Here is a 23,092-nt window from a genome sequence, read left to right as displayed (position 1 = left end):
TCTGATGAAAGGTATACATCTAAAATGTCACAAACCTTTCCTCTTTAAGAATACTAATTAACCTGCCCTGTATTTCTATCTCCTTGATTTTAATTTGGATGGTTTAATGACTTTGCAATTAAAGTATTATACTTTGCTGCACCACCTACTCCTTCTAGCTATTAGCACACTGGTCATTTACATTTACTGCATTGTTTGTATCCAGTCAACCAAGGCTGATGGTTTCTTCTCTTACTGTTATCCATAAGGTCTTGCGTAAATGAAATTTGGCGGACAATACAGTGCTTTATTAAGATGGGCTTGCGAGCACAATTCACCTACTTAATTGATAATTGACAACATGTATTGTCTGTAAACAGACTCTCCCAAGCTGCCACCTAAAGAAATTCCTTCCTCACGCAGTAAAATGTTTAGTAGAAGTTTTATTTAGATATTAAAGAGGCACATTGGGGCACTGAATAGAAGAGCTAAGCCTCCCAAGCAAAGTCATGAGTTTTAATCATAGTGTTGACTAATATTCTAGCTTGGTTTGCTTCACATGCAAGTTCTCATTCCAGGTGTTAGAAGGAACACAAGACTGCGCCATAAAAAGGGTGATACAAAAAGTCAGCAAGATGAATTATATAGCACAAGCTGCTGCATCTTTTAGCCATTCAAGAATAGGCTTTTTTCGTATTTTGATGTATCTAAGTTAAAATACAATGGGACTATAATACCACAATATGTATATATGCAGTAGCTACAGGTGCTTCTTGGTAGTTGGAATCTCTTTAATAATACTATTTCATAAACATAAAGGTACTGAATTATTACATCATTTGGCTAAGAAATCTGAATTAAAAAAAATGTGCATATTCTTACCTATAATAAAGTACCTGAGGGATCTGACCTCGAGTCTGATTAGTTCCATTACTGCTAAGGCTACAAGTACTAAAAGTGAAGGTTACACCATCTGGGCACTGAATCGTAGTCATCCCTCCATCTCCATTTGCAGTGCGACTTCCATAGTTCCTTAGACGTACTGCATATTTTACATTTTCCTGGAATTGCAATAAATGTAGTCATCATTACATAAAAAAACCAAAAGCTAAGAATAAAATATATTAGTAATGCTAGAAATTTGTAAAAAATAATTTCTTATAATAGTTTAAATCTGCATTTGTTTCAACGGCATAAGTGTTAGCCCATAGATTCTAATTGCCACAATACCTAAATGTGTTATTTAAACTTTTCAGAGCAAGGAATATTTGCTTAAACATTGCTTCCCACCTTTAAAGGGACAGCTTTATCCAGTCTGATTTCTGCTGTATCACTGGAGGAGTCATCAGTGCTGTAAGTCCCTTTTACTAGTTCTAAGGAAGTCCACCTGTGAGAATGTGCTGAATCACCAGTGTGCTCACTCTGTCAAAAAATATTTAATTATCAAGGGATCGTTGGGATTCCTCAGATTAACATTTACTTAAGAAGACAACTATTCATTATTTTAAGTTAAAAACAAAACTAAAAAACTTACATCATCAACCAACACTTCCAGCTCATATTCATGAATGCCACCTCCTCCATATACATGGTACCCTACCACAACTACCCCAGGTTTGTCCACAGAGAAGCAGATTGCATCTGGCGACCCATTACCAGTGTTCCAACTTCGTCCTTGACTGGTTTTAGCAAACCGGTTTGGTGTGGCTTTGACAGAATGGAGGGAACTCAATCCATCAACCTGTGAAAGCAACCAAGATGTTCAAAAAGACTAATGTTTAACTAAATACAGATTTTTCTAGTCTTACATAGTGCTACATAGTGCTTACAACACAGAAGCAGGCCTTGGAATACTAAACACTACCCCATCCCAAAATAGCTTTGTATCAACGTCTCTTTCCTCTTTGATGGATTTTGTTTTTATGCTTAATATTACAAGAAGTGGAGATTGATCAAGGCATTACAGGATCTTGAAGATTAATCGGGTCCTAGCTTGTTAGACAATTTTCTTCTTCACTTTTTTGGTTCATTATTTTCCTGCCATCTCTGACTTGCATCTTCAACAATGTGTGTGGGGAGACAGGTCTACTAATATTTTTTACCCCCAAATATAGATTTCTTGAAAGCACATCATGTAACATTTCATTCATTCTTTATTGGCCTTATAATGACAGTATGACATGTAATATGTCCAATGACAGTGGCTACCTCAATTGAAATCTTTATATGCACATCAGTGCAGATGTTGACTTGGTTTAACATCTCATCCGAAATACAGCACCAACAGTGCGGCACTCCCTCAATGGAATGTCAGCTTTAATTTCTATGCTCAAGTCCTGCATTGGGACTTGAACCAATAACCCTCTGATTTAGAAGCGAGTGCGCTACCAACTGAATCGCAGCTCACACAGAGTACAAAACCGAGTTAAGATGGCTGAAACAAAACATTTCCAGGCACAAGTACACAAAATTTATAAGCTGAAGAATAAATTTTAAATAATTCTGTAAATCAAAAAGGAGTGCTCTAAATAGGTCAGCTCAGGTCTGGACCCTTACCTCCGATCCCAGTGCTGAGGCAGTGAGTTCACTCACTATGCTGGCAAGGAGACCACAAGTATTGGACACTAGAAGAGGAGAGAAGAGTTCTACCTCTCTTCTGAGACACTTTCGAACTGGGAGCACTACAATGACCAACATTTTTTCCAGCACTTCTCGAAAACTGGTCATACTTGTAATATTTTCTTCAATCTAGGGGAAAATATATCAAGATTTTATTGCATCTAAGAATATATGATTTCAGTTCATTTTAATTTTTAATATTTATACAAGCGCCTTTTAACAGAATACTTCAAGTTTCAGTATTACATGTTAACTTCCTAACATTTTAGTAAGAGGTTAAAGCACATTACCCTCTAAAATTTCAGCAGTACTGTACAGAACTATACTTTTTTGCAGAAGTGTCAAAAAGGTACATCTTTGGAAAATCTTTGATTGGGCTTCTGTGAATCTGATTCATGGTTCAAACTCAGATTTTGGCCTGCGCAATTTCTGGAGTTGTTATACAAGTAGTAAGGCAGCAAACTAAGGCCAGAATTTTCCAACTCCTCTGGCATCGGGCGTCAGGGTGGATGTGAGCGGACAATATGACGAGAAGGCCAAAAATCGGTATCACACCGTCGTGAAACAAGTTTGCAATTGTCCGCCCCACCCTTCAATGATGGGCCGCATTTCCCGCTGCCGGACGTTCAGCAATGTCATTTTAATATATTCGTATCTAATTATAAGCCCTGCTTGTCGGAATCATCCCCCGTAATGCTGGACCATTCAGGCACACAACAGCATTTAAAAGGAATGCGCCTGACAAGCTCAACTGCAAAGGGAACTCAGAGGCAAGTGCACACTAACGTTGTGCAGCGCTTGTGAGAGTCACCTGTTCAACTTCAGTGAAAAGATGCTGTGCATTCAAGCGAGGACATAGGCAAGTCACATTTTCCTGGTTGGCTGCCAGTGCTGTGCCAGGGCAGCTGCAATGCAGTTGGGGCGAGTTGGGAGGGGCAAGGTAGCACAGTCTGATGGTAGTGCATAAGCACATGCCCGGGGCGAGGACGGGCGGGGGTGGGAGGAAAAAGTGAGCATTCTTCAGCAGCTGAGACAGTTCAGGCGCAACTTCATCGACATTTGGATTCGGGCCTCTAGCTTATCTACCATTCAGGCAAAGAGGAGGCATAAAAGTGTGATCAAGTGCTCCTGCACTTTGCACCCCTCGGGCACAGACTACAAATTAATGAATGTTTTTGTGGACTGCGGAACAACTGGACGACTGGGCAACTTGCGAAAGCTGCAGGAGTACAACATCAGGAGCACAGAGTCTGGTGACCTAGCTGTATGCTTCATGGCTCACAAGGAGCAGAGATGAAGTAGAGAGTAACAGAGGTGTCTGGCTGGGCAGAGGATGTAACAGCACTCTCAAGGAGGAGCGGCGGCTGGGGGCCACAGTGAGCCATCGCGAATCAGCGCCTAGCTAGAACCAGGATCTACAAGCGGCGCTTGTCATTCATGCAGATAACCGAGAACTAGTGTCGCCAAAGGCTGACATGTGCAGGAAACTGCAGCCATCTGCTGCATGATTTGGTGCCGGGGGATATGGAGGGCACGTACTGCCAGTGGCCATGAAAGTGACCGCGGTGCTCAATTTCTACACTTGTACTCCTTTCAGTGCTCCACAGGTGACCTCAGCGGAATCTCACGTGCATTCAGGAGGTCACAAACGCCATATTCAAAGGCATACGATTTTGTGCATTTCGTCTGGGATCAGGAAGGCCAGGAAGCAAGAGCACTGGGATTAGCGCAGATCTCAAGCTTCTCACAGGTGCAAAGTGCCATCAACTGCACTCATGTGGCACTTAGATCTCCACTGCAACAAGCAGTCAACTACATCAATCGCAAAGGCTCCCACTTGCTAAATGTTCAGCTGGTGTGCAACTGCCACAAACGCATCCTGCAGGTCTGCGTGCAATTCCTACCGGATGCCCGAAATTCCTACAATCTCAGTGGGTCTCAGATTCCTGACATCTTCCAGGATCCAGAGAAGCTGCAGGGTTGGCCCCTCAGGGACAAGGGCTGCCTGCAGAGGACGTGGCTGATGATGCGCATGCGGCTGCCTCAGAGTGCAGCAGAGAGAAGGTACAGTAAGGCTCATCTGCAACTCGCACTTTGGCGGAACAAGCCATTGGGGTGCTGAAAATGAAGTTCCGGTCCTGGACTGATGGAGCCCTGCAATACAGTTCACAGAGGGTGTCATGCACTGCAGCAGCATGCTGCACCCGGTCACAACCGGGGGCAAGGGGGGGTGGGGGGTGGTGGGGGGCTGCGGAGGCAGCGGTGCTGCATGTCTCCTCAGATGAGGACGATGTTGATGGGGTTGAGTGTGATGAGGTCCTTGAAGGAGACAATGATGATGATGAGGCCATTGAGTTGTCCAGGTGAGGCAGGCGTGGTCAGAAGGCCCTCATAACCACTAGATTTGTGGAGGATGATGGCGACATGCAGTGAGGAGGCTCCATAGATCCTCACACTGTATCTGTGAATGTTTGACTCCTGTCTGGCTGATGGCAGCGCACATACCCTCTGTGATACGGTTCCTGTCTTAGAGACCGAGCAGATGCCCGTAGTCCCTTCATTCCAGGAAGATGAAGATGATGAGTGCAGTGTGGACACTCTATAGGTCCTCACATAGCTTGTGTGAATGTCTGACTCCTGTCTAGCTGATGGCAGCTCGCTTGCACTCTGTGAACAGGGTCATATAATGGAGGTGCAGCAGGAAAACTTCTCCTGATCCTATGGGATCCTTCATGAGCTGAACCCTTCAGGACCACACTGTCACCGGACACAGATGATGATGAGATCCAGCTGCACCTCAAAGGTAATGAAAGCACACAGAGAAAACGACAGAGCTCTGTGCCGCTGGCCCAGGTCATTCTGGCATCAATGATAAGCCCTGTCAAGGTGCAGGCATGACTGATGTGTTCAGTGATTGTGAAGGCGCACCATCAGTGTGCTGGGAAAGTTACACAAAAGCACAGGGAAGAAATCCTGGACTGAGATACTTGCCTTTGTCTGTGCAGGAACCAGGGTTTCATATCTGAGTGACATGAACACTGCTCATTATAACAAGGGGCCACAGGTAAGGAGACATTCTTGGGAGTTCATTTACAATAGTGAACTTTATGTACAAGTGATTGATGCCCGTGCACAGGCTGTGCAACATCTTCTTAACCTTCCTAAACCTGCTGCTGCATCTTGGTGCTCCCCCGGCATTAACAGCAGAGGTTGAGGCAGCCTGCTGATTACTACGCCCCGTCTATGATGACTTTGACAAGGCATCCCCTGGAGGGCCCGGGGACCTGCTTTCGGGGTCCTGCTCTGTGGCAATGGCACCCTCCTCGGCCTGTGGAGTTGGAGCTGCTGAGGCCACAGGAAGAGAGGATTCGGATGGGCTGCACACTCCCCGAGTCACCTGTGTGGGATGGCCCCAGGGTACGCACTTGCTGATCCTCCTTCCTATAGGTGTCCAGGGGCCTCAGGCTGACTCCTCGAGAAGGGGAAGCTGGAGTGAGATCAAACTGCCCCGCATCCCTCTCGCGTTGACAATCTTAGAGGCCAACTATGGCATCAGCATTGGAGTTCAACCTGCGTAGCAGTGTAGGATCAATGTCCTGGACCAAGGTCTCCATGGCGGCTGCCATCCTACCAGTGTTGACCTCAGTGTGTTGGCATACCAGCTATCACCTCAGCCTGAAAGCAGACAGGCTCCTCTATCGTGCCTTGCAATCTGAGGAGTGCAGCAGGCATCCCTTCCTGGTGCTCCCAAGCTTGTCTTTGCAGCTCCAGGAACTGAGGTATGACCGGGTTCAGTCTCCTCACTGATTCGGACTCAGCAGATTTCTGGCCTCCAGCAGTCCTCCAAGTGCTGGAAATCTGGGAAGTCCCTGCTGCCACCTGCTGTGGATCTGACAATGCAACGTGCTCACCAGAGTGTGGCCCCAAGGCTATTCTAGAACTAAGTCCCACCAAGGTCTGTGTCTCTGCACTGTTGGAAGGTGTGGATGAGGGCTGTGACCGGCCTTCAATTAGGGTGTCATCAGATTATTCTTCCAAGGTGTCTTCGGGGCTTTACTCGAGGACCTGGGTCGTGGACCTCCTCGGCTGCTTCCCAGATGTGCCTGCGAAAGTAAGGAAAATATTTAGTGCATGGCAAGGGACTTTTTTTTAATCGTTCATGAGATGTGTCACTGGCTGGGCCAGCATTTATTGCCCATCCCTAATTGCTCTTGTTCACAGGGCATTTGAGAGTCAACCACATTGCTGTGGGTGTGGAGTCACGTGTAAGCCAGGCCAAGTAAAGACAGATTTCTTTCCCTAAAAGACATTAGTAAACCAGGTAGGTTTTTACAACAATCGGCAGAGGTTTCATGGTCATCAGACGTTTAATTCCAGGGGAACTGACTTGCAACATGGTTGTCTGATGATGTTGCACTGCTGGATCCTCACTTGGTTGAGCACCACCGACTGACCTCAGTGTCAGCACAGGAAAGGCCCAGAACGTCACTGGACAACTGGGTGACTGTTTACGAAGTCTGAAAGGACCTTGATATCAGGCATTCCTCCATCAGTTTGTGACCTCTCCCATTTGTTGTGTGCCAGCTTGTCCTGCATGAATAGAGATGAAGAGTGTGTAAGCAGGAATGCAGGGCGCCTGCTAGGCCAGATAACAAGGATGCAAGGCATGTGTGAGTGGTGAGTGGTGCCATAGACAGGATGAGGACACAATCCACAGGGCAGATAAAGTTATGTGAGAGTGAATGGTGATGTCCCTTGAACTGGCAGTGAGTGAGATCTTTGTAGATGTGAGATGGGTTTGTGAGTGTGAGAGTTAAGAGTGATGAGAAGAGTGACTTACCCTGACGGAATGGAGGAGATGATTCATCCTCTTTCGGCACTGGGTGGCTATCATCTTTTACAGGATGTTAACGCTGACCACTTCTGCCACCGCCTCCCATGCTGCATTAGTAGTCTTGCTTGCTGGTCTTCGCCCGCAGCAGAGGTAGAGAACTTCACGGCAGGCCTCCACTGCAGCCATTGGGTGCTCGAGGTGCTAGCTCTGTGCAGGGGCGGCCTTTAAATATGGTGACTGGTTTAATGAAGGCCTGAAGTGATGGCGGGGTGGGCGAATCAGAGGCCGCCCCACCAGCAACTCGACTTGTTTCCCGGGAATGCACAATTAATGAGGCGGGGCGTGCCAGGAATTGGAATTTGGGCTTGAAAAGCCACCATTGCGGCCAGTGGGTAAAACATCCTTTTTCCCACCCTCTACCGCACTTAGTGCAAATCTGGGACAATTCTGCCCAAGTTTTATAATTTCACATTATTCATCCAACTGGACAACCAATGTCAGTAAATTTTGCAATAGTGTATTAAGGAGGAAATATGATCCACCACTAATTTACAGTAACTCTTTTGTTGGTGTCAATGGAGGGAGACTTAATTATGTATTAACATAGTGCTATTCAACTGGTTTGTGGAGTCTTCAAACAATGGGAAACTCAAATACAAAAGACAAAAGTTTATGCTGGCTGTTCTCACCTGGCTGAGCTTCTCCATATGAGCCACTAATAGGGCAAATCTGTGAACCATAGCTGATTCATTCTCTGTGCTACTCTGCTTCACCAAAGACCGAAGCAGCACCTCACCATCATAGGCAATGGGAAGGATTGTTGTCAGCTTGACTGAAGAGTGGCACAGTGCAGACATGACTGCTGCAAGTAACCGACTACTAGATGTCTTGAAGTTGGCTTCCTGTATATCCTAATAAGAAAAAAAAGATTAAATTGCCAAGCATAAAAAATTATTTAAAAAAATACAGGAAATTTCCCAGACTGCAGAAGACAAGGTTGCAGGTGTTTTATTTAAGATCAGTTTCGATGATCCAACTGTTCACTAATCTGAAGGCAGCCCCACTCAGCTGGTCAATGGAGGAGAGCCGTGGAAAGAGGACTGTGTGGTTGACAGCTTGTCACAAAACTATATTATTGTAGGCTTATGGGTGTGAGTGTGGACGGTTCTGTGTGACTAATTTAATTAGACTAGAAGTGCTACGACTACAAGGTTGATACTATCAAGAGAGTTAGGTGTGAAACAGACTTTTGAAATGGAGATGGATAAGCTAGGATGAGGGTTCCACACACAGGGTATGAATGAAATTTGCATCTTTAGATAAGTGAAGGGGTTGTTTGATTTCCAAAGGGATGGTGTAATGTTTACAACTAACAAGATAAATGAGGCAAAGCAATACGTTTATTCTTCAAGGAAAATGCCATATTGACAACATGAAAGATTTTTATGTTATGGGAAAAGTAAGTTTCCAAAGACATGTAGAACAATGGGATTTTACACGTTAAAAGAGAAACATATATAAAGGATAGATGGCTATGTGGGTGTGTCTGTGCAAAATCTTCAAAAGTACACTGTGTGAAACAGACTTGGGAAAAAGCCTCTAGCCACCCTGAACAAGAAGTGCTGCTCCAGTAACTAAAGTTGTACTAAAAATTGGAATTCCAGTGTCAAGTGGGTGCTGTGGTAACCTTGCTGGATTGCCTGTTCAAATTTTAAATCTATTTTGGACTGCTGCCTTAAAGGGTGTGTGTAGTTGGGAGTCAGGTCAATTAGGAATTTTGGGATGCGCTGTAACATCAAGTAACTGCAATATTATGTATGTGTTTGAATTATTTTTTTTTGTCAATAAATGTTTTAATTTAATTTTTTAAAGTCTCAAAGTGTTACTGGTCCCTTCTGAATTCAGTGCACAAATCTTCTTGTACCAACTACAAATTGCAAAACTGTTGTGATAGCGTAGCCATTTTCAAAAATGGGTGAAGAAATTACTATTCCCTCTTCACCCTTCAGTTGCCATTTATTGGATTCCACTTGTACCACACAAGCAGTTTGAGATAGTTACTGTCCAGCCTGCAGCAGCTGGTAAAACAAAAACTATACTGTGGGCTGCAAATTGCACTCTGCCTTACTACTGGAGAGCGCAATTCTATAACAAGTGCTTCGTTTTGTTATTCAAGTACAAGTGGATGCATCCACTTTCTCATAACATTGAAGACTCAATGACAAGGCTTACAGAATACCCATGAGATCTGGCAAAATTTTTTAAAAATCTGTTGGGACTACAGTTATGCTCCACATGATGTCAAGCACAAATACAAGGCTTCCCATAACTGGCTATCTCACACCACTTAGTTTAGTTTAGAGCATTTCAGAGGTAAGGATCCAATTTCAAGAGTTTTCTGCCACTGGTTATGTATAAATTTACTTCAATGCAAAAACTGTGACACTAGTGATAGAAAGATTTACAATCAAAATTAAAATTTATGACCAGACACACACACACATACAAAATCATAATGAAAGTCTCCATTGCAAGAGGCTCATTAAATTTAGCTTTTAGCATAACAGAAAATCATCAGATTTTATTCCAGTAAAAATAAACCTGATATTTTATCAAATTCAGTCAGAATTAAAGCCATAAGAATTAAACTTCTATCAAAACATTAGCAAAATAATAATCTTCTCTGTAACTTACCTGATCGAGGCAATTAAGCAGGTCACAAAGACAAGCCCACTGCAATCCAGGGGTAGGATAAAACGAATGAAAGCAGGCTGTAAATGTGTTGTGGCATTCCTGAAGAACTGCTTCCAACAGAGTCTTAGGTTGTGAATGGTAGCCATGAGGATCATTATCAAGCCTCAGCATGCAATGATCAATTCCTTCTGATAAAATTTTTCTCAGGAGAGATCGGGTCTTTCCCACACATTCTGCCAGCTTGCTCGTTTCCTCCACCACTGCTTTAGCACCAGCTGCAAATCAGAATAAAAAGCAAATCACTATATTCTAATATAGCTGCCATCGAATCTAAATTGTCATGGCCACTTTTGCTGAACTGGGGAATGTTGAATGCATGCTTAAATGTATACAAACTGTTAAATCAGTGATTCGAAATACTATTACATTGCAAACATAATTTCTTTAAAACTCTGTAGCAAACCTGGTCTATGTATTATTTGAAATTTGTTATAAATAAAACAAAGCACCAGAGCCACAGTTTTGAATGAAGAACTGCCAGTTACTAATGTCTTTCACTCTCACACCAACACCACCAATTGTTCAGTTAACTGCAGAGTGAAGACACTGCCCCTCTGACAAATGGTATAGGAATCTTGAGTCATCAAGGAGGTGAAGCAGCTGCTGTACAAAATTGGGAGAAAAATGAAAGGAGATAGTAGAAAATAAATATGTAAAACTCAAGAAAAAAAGTTCAAACTCAAGGTTAGAGTGCCCATTGTTTAAAAAAAAAGTGCACATACAGTAAAGAAGTGAAGGTCAGATAGTGACCTATCACCCATTTTCTTTGAAAGGAAGAAATTTATGGCATGTCTAACATAGAAGCAGAAATTCCCAGCCAAAACATTTCATCTTAATGGCATGGCTTATCTAAAAAAAGGAGACAGCCATTATTTCAAACAGTACTTCCATCCAACAATTTAATGTTTTGGACCACTTTAACCAAACAGATCTTAGAACCAAGTTCATGTTTATGGCAGGCTGTATCCTACTGCTTATCAGAATTAACTCATTTATTACTTTTTGTTTAAACATAGTCAACTGCTACATACAAACATGATCCTCAAATGGACTGAATGAATGCACTCTTCGAATCCAAGGTTGATCAGACACAAGGCCTTCACTATACAATTGCTGTTCTGAGATCCACCTAACGTAGTAAAGACTACATCCTGATCAATTAAAATATCAATTGTGTTACTAAAATTAGAACGTCATCAATTTTGAGATTTTCTGGGCTGACAGTACCTGATATCGGGTATATCTCACAGATGTAGACACGCAACAGTCGCAGGCAACAAGTACCAACAAATTTTAGTCGTTCCAAGTCCAGCAGAGTGGCTGTATATTGAAAGCCTTTTAAGCCCTGCAGCTCTTCCACTCCCAATACCAAGGTTGTCCAACTCCATTGTAGAATGCTCAGCAATGATTCAAAACATTCCTACATTTAGGATTGATTAATAAAAGATTTAATAAAATGGTTGTGTATTGTAAGCATAGTTTTACATGAACCTGGTTCTGCATGCACGTAAAAATTTTATTTTTAGAAAGAATTTATAATACATTTAACAATGTCATGTCGCCAACATTTTACTTTTCCAAGTGAATACTCAATTAAACATACAAATGATAAAATGAATGAATGAAACAGATATTGGAGTATTTTCTAGCAAGCCTCCCTTTAGCTAACGATCTCAAGAATTTTGTTGCAATAGATTTCAGACCTTTGAGGGGCTGAGATTTTGAAGGACAAACATTCATTATTAATTCTGCTCCAAAATATGCCTTTTCATTGTAAATCTATATCAAAGTTGCACTTCCTACTTTCACCCTAAATGGAGTAGCTCCTAAATATGTTTTCCACAAATATTAAAATAAACTCTGATTTTGTTTTGGAGATAAAGTGAAAGGGTGGATTCAATGATTTTCAGCAATGCAGGGTGGGGGGAGGACTTGTTGCAGAATGGAGAGAAGGGGCTTGAAAACTCCCTTTTCATGTGCCAAGCAAGGCAAGTTGGGTCCACCATTAGCAGTTCACTAGCCATTCAAATTTGAGAGCAAGTAGATCAAATGTCGAGTGGCAGAAATCTAAACTCAGAGCCCAGAATTCAAGGATTCTAGATTTAACTTGCTTGGGGCCATAAAGTTCTTCATTCCTTAGATTTTTTTCAATCCTTAAAAATACTTTATCTCAAGTTTCCATTTCAAATACTGGGCCCACAACAAAAAAACTAATCCAACTTAATAATAAAAAATACTGCAGATGCTGGAAATCTGAAATGAAAACAGAAAGTACTGGAAAAACTCAACAGGTCTGACAGCATCTGTGGAGGGACAGAGTTAAACACCCACCTGCATCCACCCAACCCCACCCCTTCCAAAACCACCAGACCTGACTCTCTGCTCTCCCCCACTTACCTTGTCAAAGACCTTTAAACCTACCTGTTTCATTGAAGCTAGTGCCGTTAAAAAGGGGACTGTGTTTACTTACCTGCAACTCCACAGTCTTTCGAGCTTAGGCTCCAGAGACACACTGCACGACCCAGATCTCGCCCAGCCTGTGTTGGAAGGTCGGGCAAGATAGGGTCACCTGGATTTCCAGGCAAGAACTTTCAAGCGAAGTGGAAATCTGACTCAACTGCCACTCCATCAGAAGTTAAGGCCCAATATTTATTCTATCAATTTCAACCAAATAGTCCTGAAAGAATTTAATTTTGATTAACCTCAGCGGAGCTGAGTCAAGAGCTCAGCCTAGTCACTAACCGAGGGGAAAAGCAGATAACAGGCATGTAACCCCCCCTCTCCCCAAAACCTCTCTCTAATCCTTCTGCTGCTCATCGCCCCCCCCACAACCCCGCAACCCCCCCCCCCCACCCCCCACCCTCCCCCCCCCCCCCCCCCCCCCCCCCGCCACCCCTCCCCACTGACCCTCTCTGAAAGGCTTCTTTCTGTAGTTTTCTTGCCCCCAGAGTTGTGAGATGTTAGGAGGAGGTTTAAAGAGCTCCAGAAGTACTGTCATGCGTTGGGAAGAGGCAAGAACTTTTGCCTCTCTCCATTCTCCCATCTCACAGCACCGTCACCTTCAGGGCTGCTGCCTGTGTTGTTTAAGGAACAAGAGTGTGACTGCTTTGGTCTGGCCAGGGGGAGCCCACCCAGTCCCTCTGGAACACGCTGCCTGAGGGGAGTGGCAGAGGCAGGAATTCTCACACCATTTAAGAAGTACTTAGATGAGCACTTGAAACGCCATAGCCCACAGGGCTAGGGGCCAAGTGCTGGAAAATGGGATTAGAATAGATAGGGGCTTGATGGCCGGCATGGACACGATAGGCTGAAAGGCCTGTTTCTGCGCTGTATAACTTTACCACTCTATCAACAAAAAATTGCTTGAACCACTCAAACAACAAAAATGCAGCTTGAAATTTCTGAATTGATGTATGACTAAGAAATCACTTATAGATAGGTGTTTGGATTCACTTATGTGCTATTCTATATAGTGACTGAAATTTTTTTTTCAAACTTGTTCACTCACCACTGAGACAGTCCGCGCGAAAGATCGTCTCAAAATATGCACTGGCTCACAGGGTTGCTGCTTTCCTTTTCCAGAGTTTCCATCATTTGACGGTAACCTACACCCAAGACAATTAAATTCAATGCAATTCTGGCAAATGAATCAGCCAAATTATAATTGCAATAAAGATAAAAGGGATATGCTTTAATCAAAAAGTTATGATTTAAACAAAACTGATTTGTAATAACCAACCTGTAGAGCAACTGTGGTATTTGGCCAGCATTTACATCTGTCCCATTGTTAGACTTCTTAGAACTTTTAAACTGGAAAACAACTCTGAAACAAGAACATGTATATTTAAAACACTGTATTCAGCTTCCATTTGCTACTTTGGCAACACATTCATTAACTAAGCTATTACTTCATCTTTGTGACCCAAATTCAGATTCAGCCTAAATTATGTAGGATGCAAGGCTCTTCTCTCTGTTGAAGGTGTGCTCTGCTTGAACTTGAGTGGTCTCAACTTTGCTTTCATTTGGAAATTGGGCCATAGCACTAACTCACTAAAGAGCAAAAGATGGCTGACATGGAAAATGGAAACATTCATAAGGAGCAAAGTATACTCGGGTGAAGTAGAGGAAGTCTAACTCTGATTCTGACCGCAATATACTGAACCTTGGAGAGCTCAATTTAGAGAATGAACGCAAACTGTAATGACATGTCTCTTGAAAAGTGAAAACATTTACCAACAAATAGAAGTGAGACAAAAATAATCTTACCCATCATCAGTGGTGATGGAGGCCTGACCATGGGAGCCACAATCACTACTGGGCCCTGAAACTCTAGCCCAAGCCACATACCACCAACCAGCCTGCAACACCACGGGCTCATCAAACATCATTGCATATTTCTCTCTGAAAAATACGGAGTCGTGTGAACGGAACTCAGTATAAAACATATTCTTTACTTTGTTTAACTAGCTGATCTCCTCTGACAAAGCGCACAGGAATATAGCTTTCAGGTTAAGCAGAGTTAGCAGGGAGGGGATAAATGGACAATGCTGCACAGATACAGTCCCAATTTTAAGGTCATTCATTCATTCCATACTTTGAACATTTTTTTTATTTTATATTCATAAGTAATTAGAGTACACAGCAATTTGAGAAGCAGGAAAGCAAAATTGGTAATATCAAGAATCTCTCTGCAATATATATTGGGAGAGCTGACATGCAAAACTGAAGTGCTTTAGTGGTATTACTGGCAAGAACAATTACGGATAGCACATTTATATGGGGAGCTTGAATTACTAAAGGTGGACAAATCTATCATAGCAACAAAACTGACAGGAAATTACACAAGATTTAATATTTTAAAGATACTACAGGTTTTTCAGCTCAACATCAAGCTCTTGAAATCTAAGATGAATAGTTTGGAAAACATCATAAGTGCATGACAGATCTGCTAAATGTTAAAGGGGAATGTTTACTCAGAAAATAAGTTATCCATTTAACCAAACTATAAACTAAGTATATAAGCATTTTGTTATGCTCAAATTGATAATGTCCCTAAGCTCTCGAGATACAATGCATTCTTTATCAATTATCACTAAATATTACAATTACCTTTTAAATAGTACTCAATATAAAATGCCAGCGTACTTCACGCAAAGGGAGAGAGGTAGCTCTTATGTTTCTAGATTGTTTCTGTTATTGTTATTTTAGATTTGTCAAGTTTCTGAATTTTAGATAACTAAAGGCAAGTTGCAACATCCCATGATTCTAAGAGTTTTCACCAGGTTGGTTCTCAGTATGGTGAGAGCAATCATCGTTTATTTTAGCTATCAAAATTAGTCTATGCCTCAGGGGATCTTGTACCTTGCTGTAACCCGATTTCAGATTTAATTTTAAGTTGATAACAAGTACAAGAATCTTGAGATCCACCTTGTTGGGACACAAGGAGCTCAGTAAGAACAGAGCCAATGGGTGCTGCAGAGCTTTTCATCAACTGAAATTTGTGAAAGAGGGCAGTACAAAGTGCATTTGGTAAATCAATTAGTCAATCATTGAGAAGAAAGCAGTGAAAATATCACTACCAGTGTCCAATAAAACACAAATTTTATTAAACTGTCCCTGCTCACTGTGTAAAATAATGATTTAGTTATAGGGCTAGAGGGAGTGGTGCAGAATGCCGTAAATAGGAGGCAAAGTAAATAATTATGTGGAAAATTAAGTTTTAAAAGGATATGGATAATATGGCAGAATACTCAAAAACATATAGAACTCAGCATCAATAAATATGAGCTAATATAATTAATTTATTTTACCAAAATGTATGTTGAATAGGGAAAGTGGATAAAGTGAAAGAGCATAAGGATTTGGGGGTTCTGGTTCTGAAGACATCAAAACTGTGGAGATTAAAGGATGATTTTGAAGAAGTATTTATTATAAAAGGGATTGGCAGAACAGATAGAAACAGTTTCCAGGAATTAAGGGGTTGAAGGATAAGATTCAAGATTAAATGCAAGAGATTTAGGATATGGATGAGAATTTATTTATTTTACACAGATTCAAGGCAATAGAATTGATGCTTGAGGCAGAGACTGTGTCATTATATAAGAATTTAGGTATTTGAAGGAAATGGGAAATATCAGGATATGGAAAGAGAGCAGACACATGGGATTAGGACTAACGTTCAAGTGGAAGATTAATGCAACTAGCTGGACCAAACTTTCTGTTCTTTGCAATTTGGATACCAATACATTTAAAAATTATACAGTAAGAAAGAGAAAATGTGAAAGACTGCATCATCTTTACAACAGGTTAGGACCTCTCACTGTCAATTCCGTTTCGATATCAATATGTGAACTCATCACTAGCCAATTAATGCTATTTCAAATACTTGAAGGGAATTAAGTCACTAGTTATCAAGCTAGTTTGCTGAATGAAAAGTTCAGTAAGTATAGATAAACATTCACCTTGCAGCACAGTCATATGCCAGGACATCAGTTTCTGCCAGCAGGTCACCATCAGTTTCATGATCCCCTCCATCAGGTCCCAGCTCAAACAGCTAGTTTAAGAAAAAAAAAGTTTCAAAGTATACTTCATATTTTCAGTTTAGGCTGCTGTACTCCTTAAAAAAAAACTAAACATTATTGTGGTTTCTATGTTAAGCTACCATGTGACATGCTTGAACAGACCATAATTAGACCCAATTTTGTTTCACTTCCTTAGATAACCCAATAAAATCCAAACTGCCCCAGGAACATTAAAAAATACTTTCTGCTGTTGTACAATCTATACTTGTACTAACCCACCACTAGTATTATATGTCAACATTTAGTCTAGTTGCTATCCTTTTAATGGGAATGTAGATCTACTGCTCCTGACAAAGAATAGAATGCACTTGAAGCACTTTTTGGTTTGTTCACGGGTTCAGTGCCACTGGCAAGGGCAGCATTTATAGCCCATAAATGCCCTTGAGAAGGTGGTGCTGTGCCACCTTCTTGAATCACTTCAGATAATGTGTAGGTACATCCACAGTGCCATTAGGGAGGGGTCCTTGAGTTCCAGGATTTTGACCCAACAGCAGCAAAGGAACAGCAATATAGTTCCAAGTTGGGATGGTGTGCGACTTGGAGGGAAACTCGCAGATCGTGGTGTTTCCATGTTTCTGCTGCCCTTGTCCTTCTAGTAGGTAGAGGTCGAATTTGATATCAAAAGAGCCTTGGCAAGTTGCTGCAGTACATCTTGTAGATGGTGTACATGGCTGCCACTGTTTGCCAGTGGTGGAGGGAATGAATGTTTAAGGTGATGGATGGGATAGCAATCAAGCTGGCAGCTTTGTCCTGGATGGTGCTGAGCTTCTTGAATGTTATAAGAGCTGCACTCATCCAGGCAAGTGGAGAGTATTCCATCACATTCTTGACATGAGCCTGTTACAAAGAAATATGATTTTTTAATTTTCTTTGCTGGTTAATTCACCTTTATTTTTGCTGTGTATTCACCTCTGCCACCAAACAGACCAAGACCTCCCAGTAATATATCTGTGTCTGCACAAAAGCGAATGGCTTCCACAGAATGAGCAGAATACCCCCATCCACCTCCATGACCTAAACATTAACAGCAGATACAAATATAGTTAATACAAATTGCTTCTCAAAAGCAAAAACAAGTTAATGAAATAAGGTAAATGTATTTGTACTTGCACATATAAACACCTACTTTCAAATCTATTAACCACACTGTAGTCTTCTTTGGAATATACTTTAGTAACTGCTTGGATCTCCTCCTCCGTATTAGTGACTCCCATTTTCAGGTCCTGCATAACAGCCAATGTATCCAAGCAACCTGTTTTAATATTGGAAAAGAATTATTCAGAAAAATCCAAATACTTCACACTTTGCACCCACTGACTGAATTATACTAAAGTGTTTAGTCCAGATGATACATAATTATAGTTCTACTACATTTTTACTTCCTCTACACAAAAATGCACAATTTGAACCCATTCATTCATAACAATCCTAAATTAAGTAATCATAAGCTATGGCACTTTACGTAAGCTATATGCTCACAAATCGATGTTAAGGACCCAGTTTCACTGAATGAAAATCTAAGAAAAATAAGCTCAAAAATATTTTTTGAAAAGTCAAAAATTTCAACATCACTCAAATCTGGCATGCAAACGAAAAAGTAGTCATTTGGCCGTTGAGATGTTGAGTATTGCTGAAATAGGACACATTAAATCTTTTCATCCTGCACTCATCAGGACATTTGCAGGAATACCAAATGTAAAGGCAACAACAATTTATACTTCGTGAAAAGAGTGCGCTAATCGGTTGGCAAGTGGACTCTATTAGTAGAGGCGTTGCCATGGAGAATACTCTAGATAACTGCCTGCCAAGTTTTGTTTAAATTTGTTCTGTTGAAGATTCATGAGGACTCGAAGCGTCAACTTTGTTCTTCTCCGCCGATGCTGCCAAACCTGCTGAGTTTTTCCAGGTAATTCTGTTTTTGTTTTGGATTTCCAGCATCTGCAGTTTTTTGTTTTTATATTTGTTTAAATTAAAACCAGGCAGGCTAACTCTAACTGGTCAGGGCATTGCCCTGGGGAATGAACCAGAGAATGGCTGTCGCCTAATTTGTTCAATTGAAACTGGTACAATGTGTGCACATGAAAGCAAAATACTGCAGATGCTGGAAATCTGAAATAAAAACATAAAATGTTGTTAAAGCTCAGCAGGTCTGGTAGCATCCATGGAGAGAGAAACAGAATTAATGCTTCGTGTCCATATGACTCATATGGACTCCAAACGTTAACTCTGTTTCTCTCTCCACAGATGCTGTTAGATCTGAATTTTACCAGCATTTTCTGTTTTTATTTCAATGGGTGTGCATGTTCTATCTGCAAAGAGGGCTCTGCACATTAATAAATGTAGCTTCTAGCACACATAAAAGTATGTCACACTCCAAGACCGATTGATAATCTTAAATTGGTTGTCAGCGTAATTCTCAGCACACTCAGAACTGTTTAGCAAGTGTTGTCCAATCGCAGAATCACATCTAATGATGGACGCTGTGTTTTCAGTTTTGCAAGCACGGGCTGGTTGGATGTGGTCAGTACCTTGCCTGTTGCGAACAGCCAAGGGGGCAGGCTGTTTGATACGATCAGCCAGTCTTTGGGACATATGGCCTACATACCTAGCATCACATCGGCACTGAAATTCATATGCCATATTACTCATTTGTGTGATAGGCAGAACATCATCTTTTTGGCTTGACAAGAGCACCCTGTTAGCGATGAACACCACTCATGTTGCTACTGCAAGTAGCAGCATGAAATGGCTGGCTTCACCTGTTGCTCAAATTTTTGAGATCCCTTACCCTTCCAGGGTAATCTGTGGTAGACTGGGCACTTTTCAGGACTGCAAGTGGCAGCCTTAGGCCCATTCATAAGTTTGCAAATAAGTGAACAACAGACAGTACTCTTGACAGGAAATCCAATTTAGGAAGGAAGCACAAGGTCCAACATGATATTGTGAAATAACCCAAGTGACCTGGTGGAAGTCTAAAATAAAAGGACATCAACACTGGCAGAAACTGATCAGAATGGTCCTGATTTCTAAGCAAAGGAAATCCAAGATTTGAATATAGGCAGTAATAAAGTATTGCAACAATTTTAGAATTGATGGTAGGAATGGAAACTAGAATGGGATAAAAACAAAAAAACTGCGGATGCTGGAAATCCAAAACAAAAACAGAATTACCTGGAAAAACTCAGCAGGTCTGGCAGCATCGGCGGAGAAGAAAAGAGTTGACGTTTCAAGTCCCCATGACCCTTTGACAGAACTGAATGGGACACTACCTTCATATATGTGGATTCTGACCCTTTGCTTTAAATAACACAGGGGGTGAAGGTGGGGTTGGGGGGGTGGGGTTTAAATGAAGAGTCAAGGACCAAGAAGAAAGCTCATTTGGACAAGGAACAATTACTGCCTCCAACAGTATTCCAAAGTGAGTCAATGTTGTTAAAAGGGAGAAAGTTAAGTTAAATTAAAAAGCAATCCCATGAACTCCCATGAAAAATGCCATTTTAATACTCAGCACCTTACTAAAATTGTTGCTGTCAAGTCTGGCGAACAAATTCAACATATGATACTGGTAGTTTCCCATGTAAACCCAGCAACTTTATTATAGAGACTCGCATACTAAAGATTGTTACTTTTTTGTATTAACGTCTCACATGTCAGGTTGTACATAACAGTGCCCAATAACCTGATTGGTGCTTAAACAAGAAAAGAAATTGGCAAAAATCTTTGATTGAATGCATCTCATTGCAGAGCTTCTGAATTAATGTCTGCACATATAATTATCCAAGAAAGCATACCTAGAATGTGCAAAGCCCCATGAGACCTGGTGGTATTTGCTTTAGATCCTGCTGGTAGAGCAAGTTCAGGGCTCAGTATACTACATCTGCCGTGCATATCTGATGCTACAGGAAGCCTGGCATCTGCTGTAACTGCATTGTAACACCAAACTTCTTTCGCACCTGGTACGAACCTTTGGAGAGAAAGAACAGATACTGTTGAGATTTTGCATGCTGACATATGAATTAAGGCTAAATGTGATTCAAATTTTGTTCAGTATCACATGCCCCATTTCTTTTCTGTGTTACATATAGGAACATGCCATTCAGCTGCTGAAGACTGTTTGTCATTCACTTAGATTATAGTTGATATGTACTCAATTTATTCACAATTGTTATATATCCTTCAACATCTTTACCAAACAAAAATTTAATCAAAATGAGTCGTTAGAATTTCAATTAACCCAAGCCTCTTGAGCGAGTGTTCCAACTACCTTTACTACAGGATTAGCATTTCATTAATAAACTATAAGTATTCAGACGTGTTTCATAAATTTAGGAATTTGTCAATTTGAGCATTTGAAATGCAACTGACAAGGGTCATCGACAGTGTAATTCTCTTCATGCACTTGAGAAATCTGCTAATAAATTTGCTGCACACTGATCATTTTTTAATGAAACAAATTAAGGACTCCATAAAATTTGGATGATCAACATGGGTCCTAAAGAGTCAGTTAACAGCCCTCATCTGGCCTACTAAAATAAGGAAACAAAAGTCTCAAATGAAAGCAAGGGAGGATAATGAGCGACTAGGCCACCGATCAGTAATTATTGATAACTAATCTTGTTGGGGGAGAGGGGAACAGCAACAAGAGTGGAGTTAGGCCATGGAATTCAGTAAGATGGTGTGATAGAAGACAATTTAAACAGGCTAATGATCCACTGTCCAGTCTTGTGTTCATCATGGAAATGTTTAACTTAAATTCAAAGCAAAGGAGCAAATCTTATTCTCATTGGGGCACTTGTAAGTAATATTAATGCTAGCCTCATGCAACCAGTTAACAGTATGCCTAGCTCTAGTTTCTCTGTACTTGTAAGAATCGAGGATTTTCAACCGATTTAACTATAGAACTGCAGGGAAATGGAAAAAAATCACCTTTAACGTGGTAGGAAATGAAACCTCAGGACTCTACAGCTGCAATAGAGCCTCTAATTAGCACAAGCAAAGCTATAACAGTACAGCAGGTGTACTCCTCTAGGGATAAGATGTCTAAAAAAAATTCTAAGCTATTCCAGATGTTGATCCAATTGTAAATTAGTTTTCTTTCTATTGGGCTGGAGAAGGTGTCAATGAGTTGCAACTATAGATTTAATACATCAATATGCTCAAGCAAAGAAAAAAAATCAAACAAATCAATTGTGCAGGCTGCAAGACTAGCCCCAAACTTCACTGTTCAACAGTTCTGAACGGAACTGTAAAACCTTACATAAAAAAGACTGAAATAACTTTTAGAATGATATTACACAAGTCCTACAGGTGACAAGCAAATGAACTAATTTCCACAACTGCATTTGACTCTTTGTAACAAACCTAAAGTATTTTTTGTAACATATGTTAAAAGGCATTCAGTAGCTCAATAAATGTATAAATCTATAATTTAAGTGTCAGTCGTCATGCTTTTCGTTCTGAAGTACAATATTCAAATTCAATAGAACTGAAAACAAGAAAATCATGGGCAACTTCAAAATTTTGGTTTTCGGTGCATATTTTTTGCAAGCAACTGTAGAAAACAATCTTTAAAATGTAGGGCTCAGTAAATATGGCAACAAGTTAATATTGAGTAAGGCAAAGGGTATTTGAAGCTCCCCAGGATAAAAAAAATGAATTAAACTTAGTTCTTTAAATACTCATATTTCAGATCTCTGCATGTTAACACAAACGTGGCATTATCTTTTTGCATCTACAAGTTTAAAATCCAAAACATGATGGAAAATAATGTATCTTTGTGCTCAAAAATTCTACTGCAGGGAATGATTGCAAGATTACCTCCAAATGACATCATACACAGGGTCCAAGCAAACTCCAAATCCTCGTAAGTCTTCTTGTTCTGAATCATTAAAGGTCCTACAGCTTCCATCCAGCTTATTGATTAACAGGCATTTAAAGGGTGGTGGCTCAGTTATGGATGCAGGTACCAAACCTGTTTGAATAAACCACAGATCAGACTCCCATAAGACATTTAGCCATACCATTGACACCTCTTCAAAAATGTTCAGATTTTTAATAAAACTAGAAATCAAGACCTCATTCCTATATTTCCCTCCTCTACAGCAACTTAACAGCTTAACTCCGAGTCTATATGGTTCAATACAGCACACTGTACAGTGAATTTATCTCTGGCATGCCTGATGGTACAATTTAATTCTACTTAAAATGAAATAATTGTGCTTTGTGGTATATTAATCAGGTTGTACTTTGATGAAGTCTACATTTTGAAGCCTTGTTGCAAGTTATAACGAATTCACTTCTGTTAATAGTTTTGAAAATCCACAAC

General features: G+C 40.9%; 1 protein-coding gene across 16 annotated transcripts in view; it reads right to left on the bottom strand.

Annotated features, from left to right (window-relative positions):
- Nucleotides 1-23,092, bottom strand: part of mycbp2 (MYC binding protein 2) — a 189,401-nt gene that overhangs the window by 89,360 nt on the left and 76,949 nt on the right. For all 16 annotated transcript variants that reach the window (XM_041198963.1, XM_041198964.1, XM_041198965.1 and 13 more), the window contains 15 exons: nt 22,585-22,738; nt 20,559-20,731; nt 17,894-18,019; nt 17,654-17,781; nt 16,648-16,739; nt 14,453-14,587; nt 13,926-14,009; nt 13,695-13,791; nt 11,414-11,606; nt 10,127-10,401; nt 8,122-8,343; nt 2,536-2,727; nt 1,514-1,720; nt 1,270-1,401; nt 862-1,040 (listed from right to left, as the gene is read on the bottom strand). In XM_041198963.1, the coding sequence (XP_041054897.1) occupies nt 862-1,040; nt 1,270-1,401; nt 1,514-1,720; nt 2,536-2,727; nt 8,122-8,343; nt 10,127-10,401; nt 11,414-11,606; nt 13,695-13,791; nt 13,926-14,009; nt 14,453-14,587; nt 16,648-16,739; nt 17,654-17,781; nt 17,894-18,019; nt 20,559-20,731; nt 22,585-22,738 (2,389 nt within the window). The remainder of the gene's footprint in view (nt 1-861; nt 1,041-1,269; nt 1,402-1,513; nt 1,721-2,535; nt 2,728-8,121; nt 8,344-10,126; nt 10,402-11,413; nt 11,607-13,694; nt 13,792-13,925; nt 14,010-14,452; nt 14,588-16,647; nt 16,740-17,653; nt 17,782-17,893; nt 18,020-20,558; nt 20,732-22,584; nt 22,739-23,092) is intronic.

This window comes from Carcharodon carcharias, chromosome 11, assembly GCF_017639515.1.
Source record: "Carcharodon carcharias isolate sCarCar2 chromosome 11, sCarCar2.pri, whole genome shotgun sequence".
NCBI lineage: Eukaryota > Metazoa > Chordata > Chondrichthyes > Lamniformes > Lamnidae > Carcharodon > Carcharodon carcharias.
This window is presented reverse-complemented; position numbering and strand designations above follow the sequence as displayed.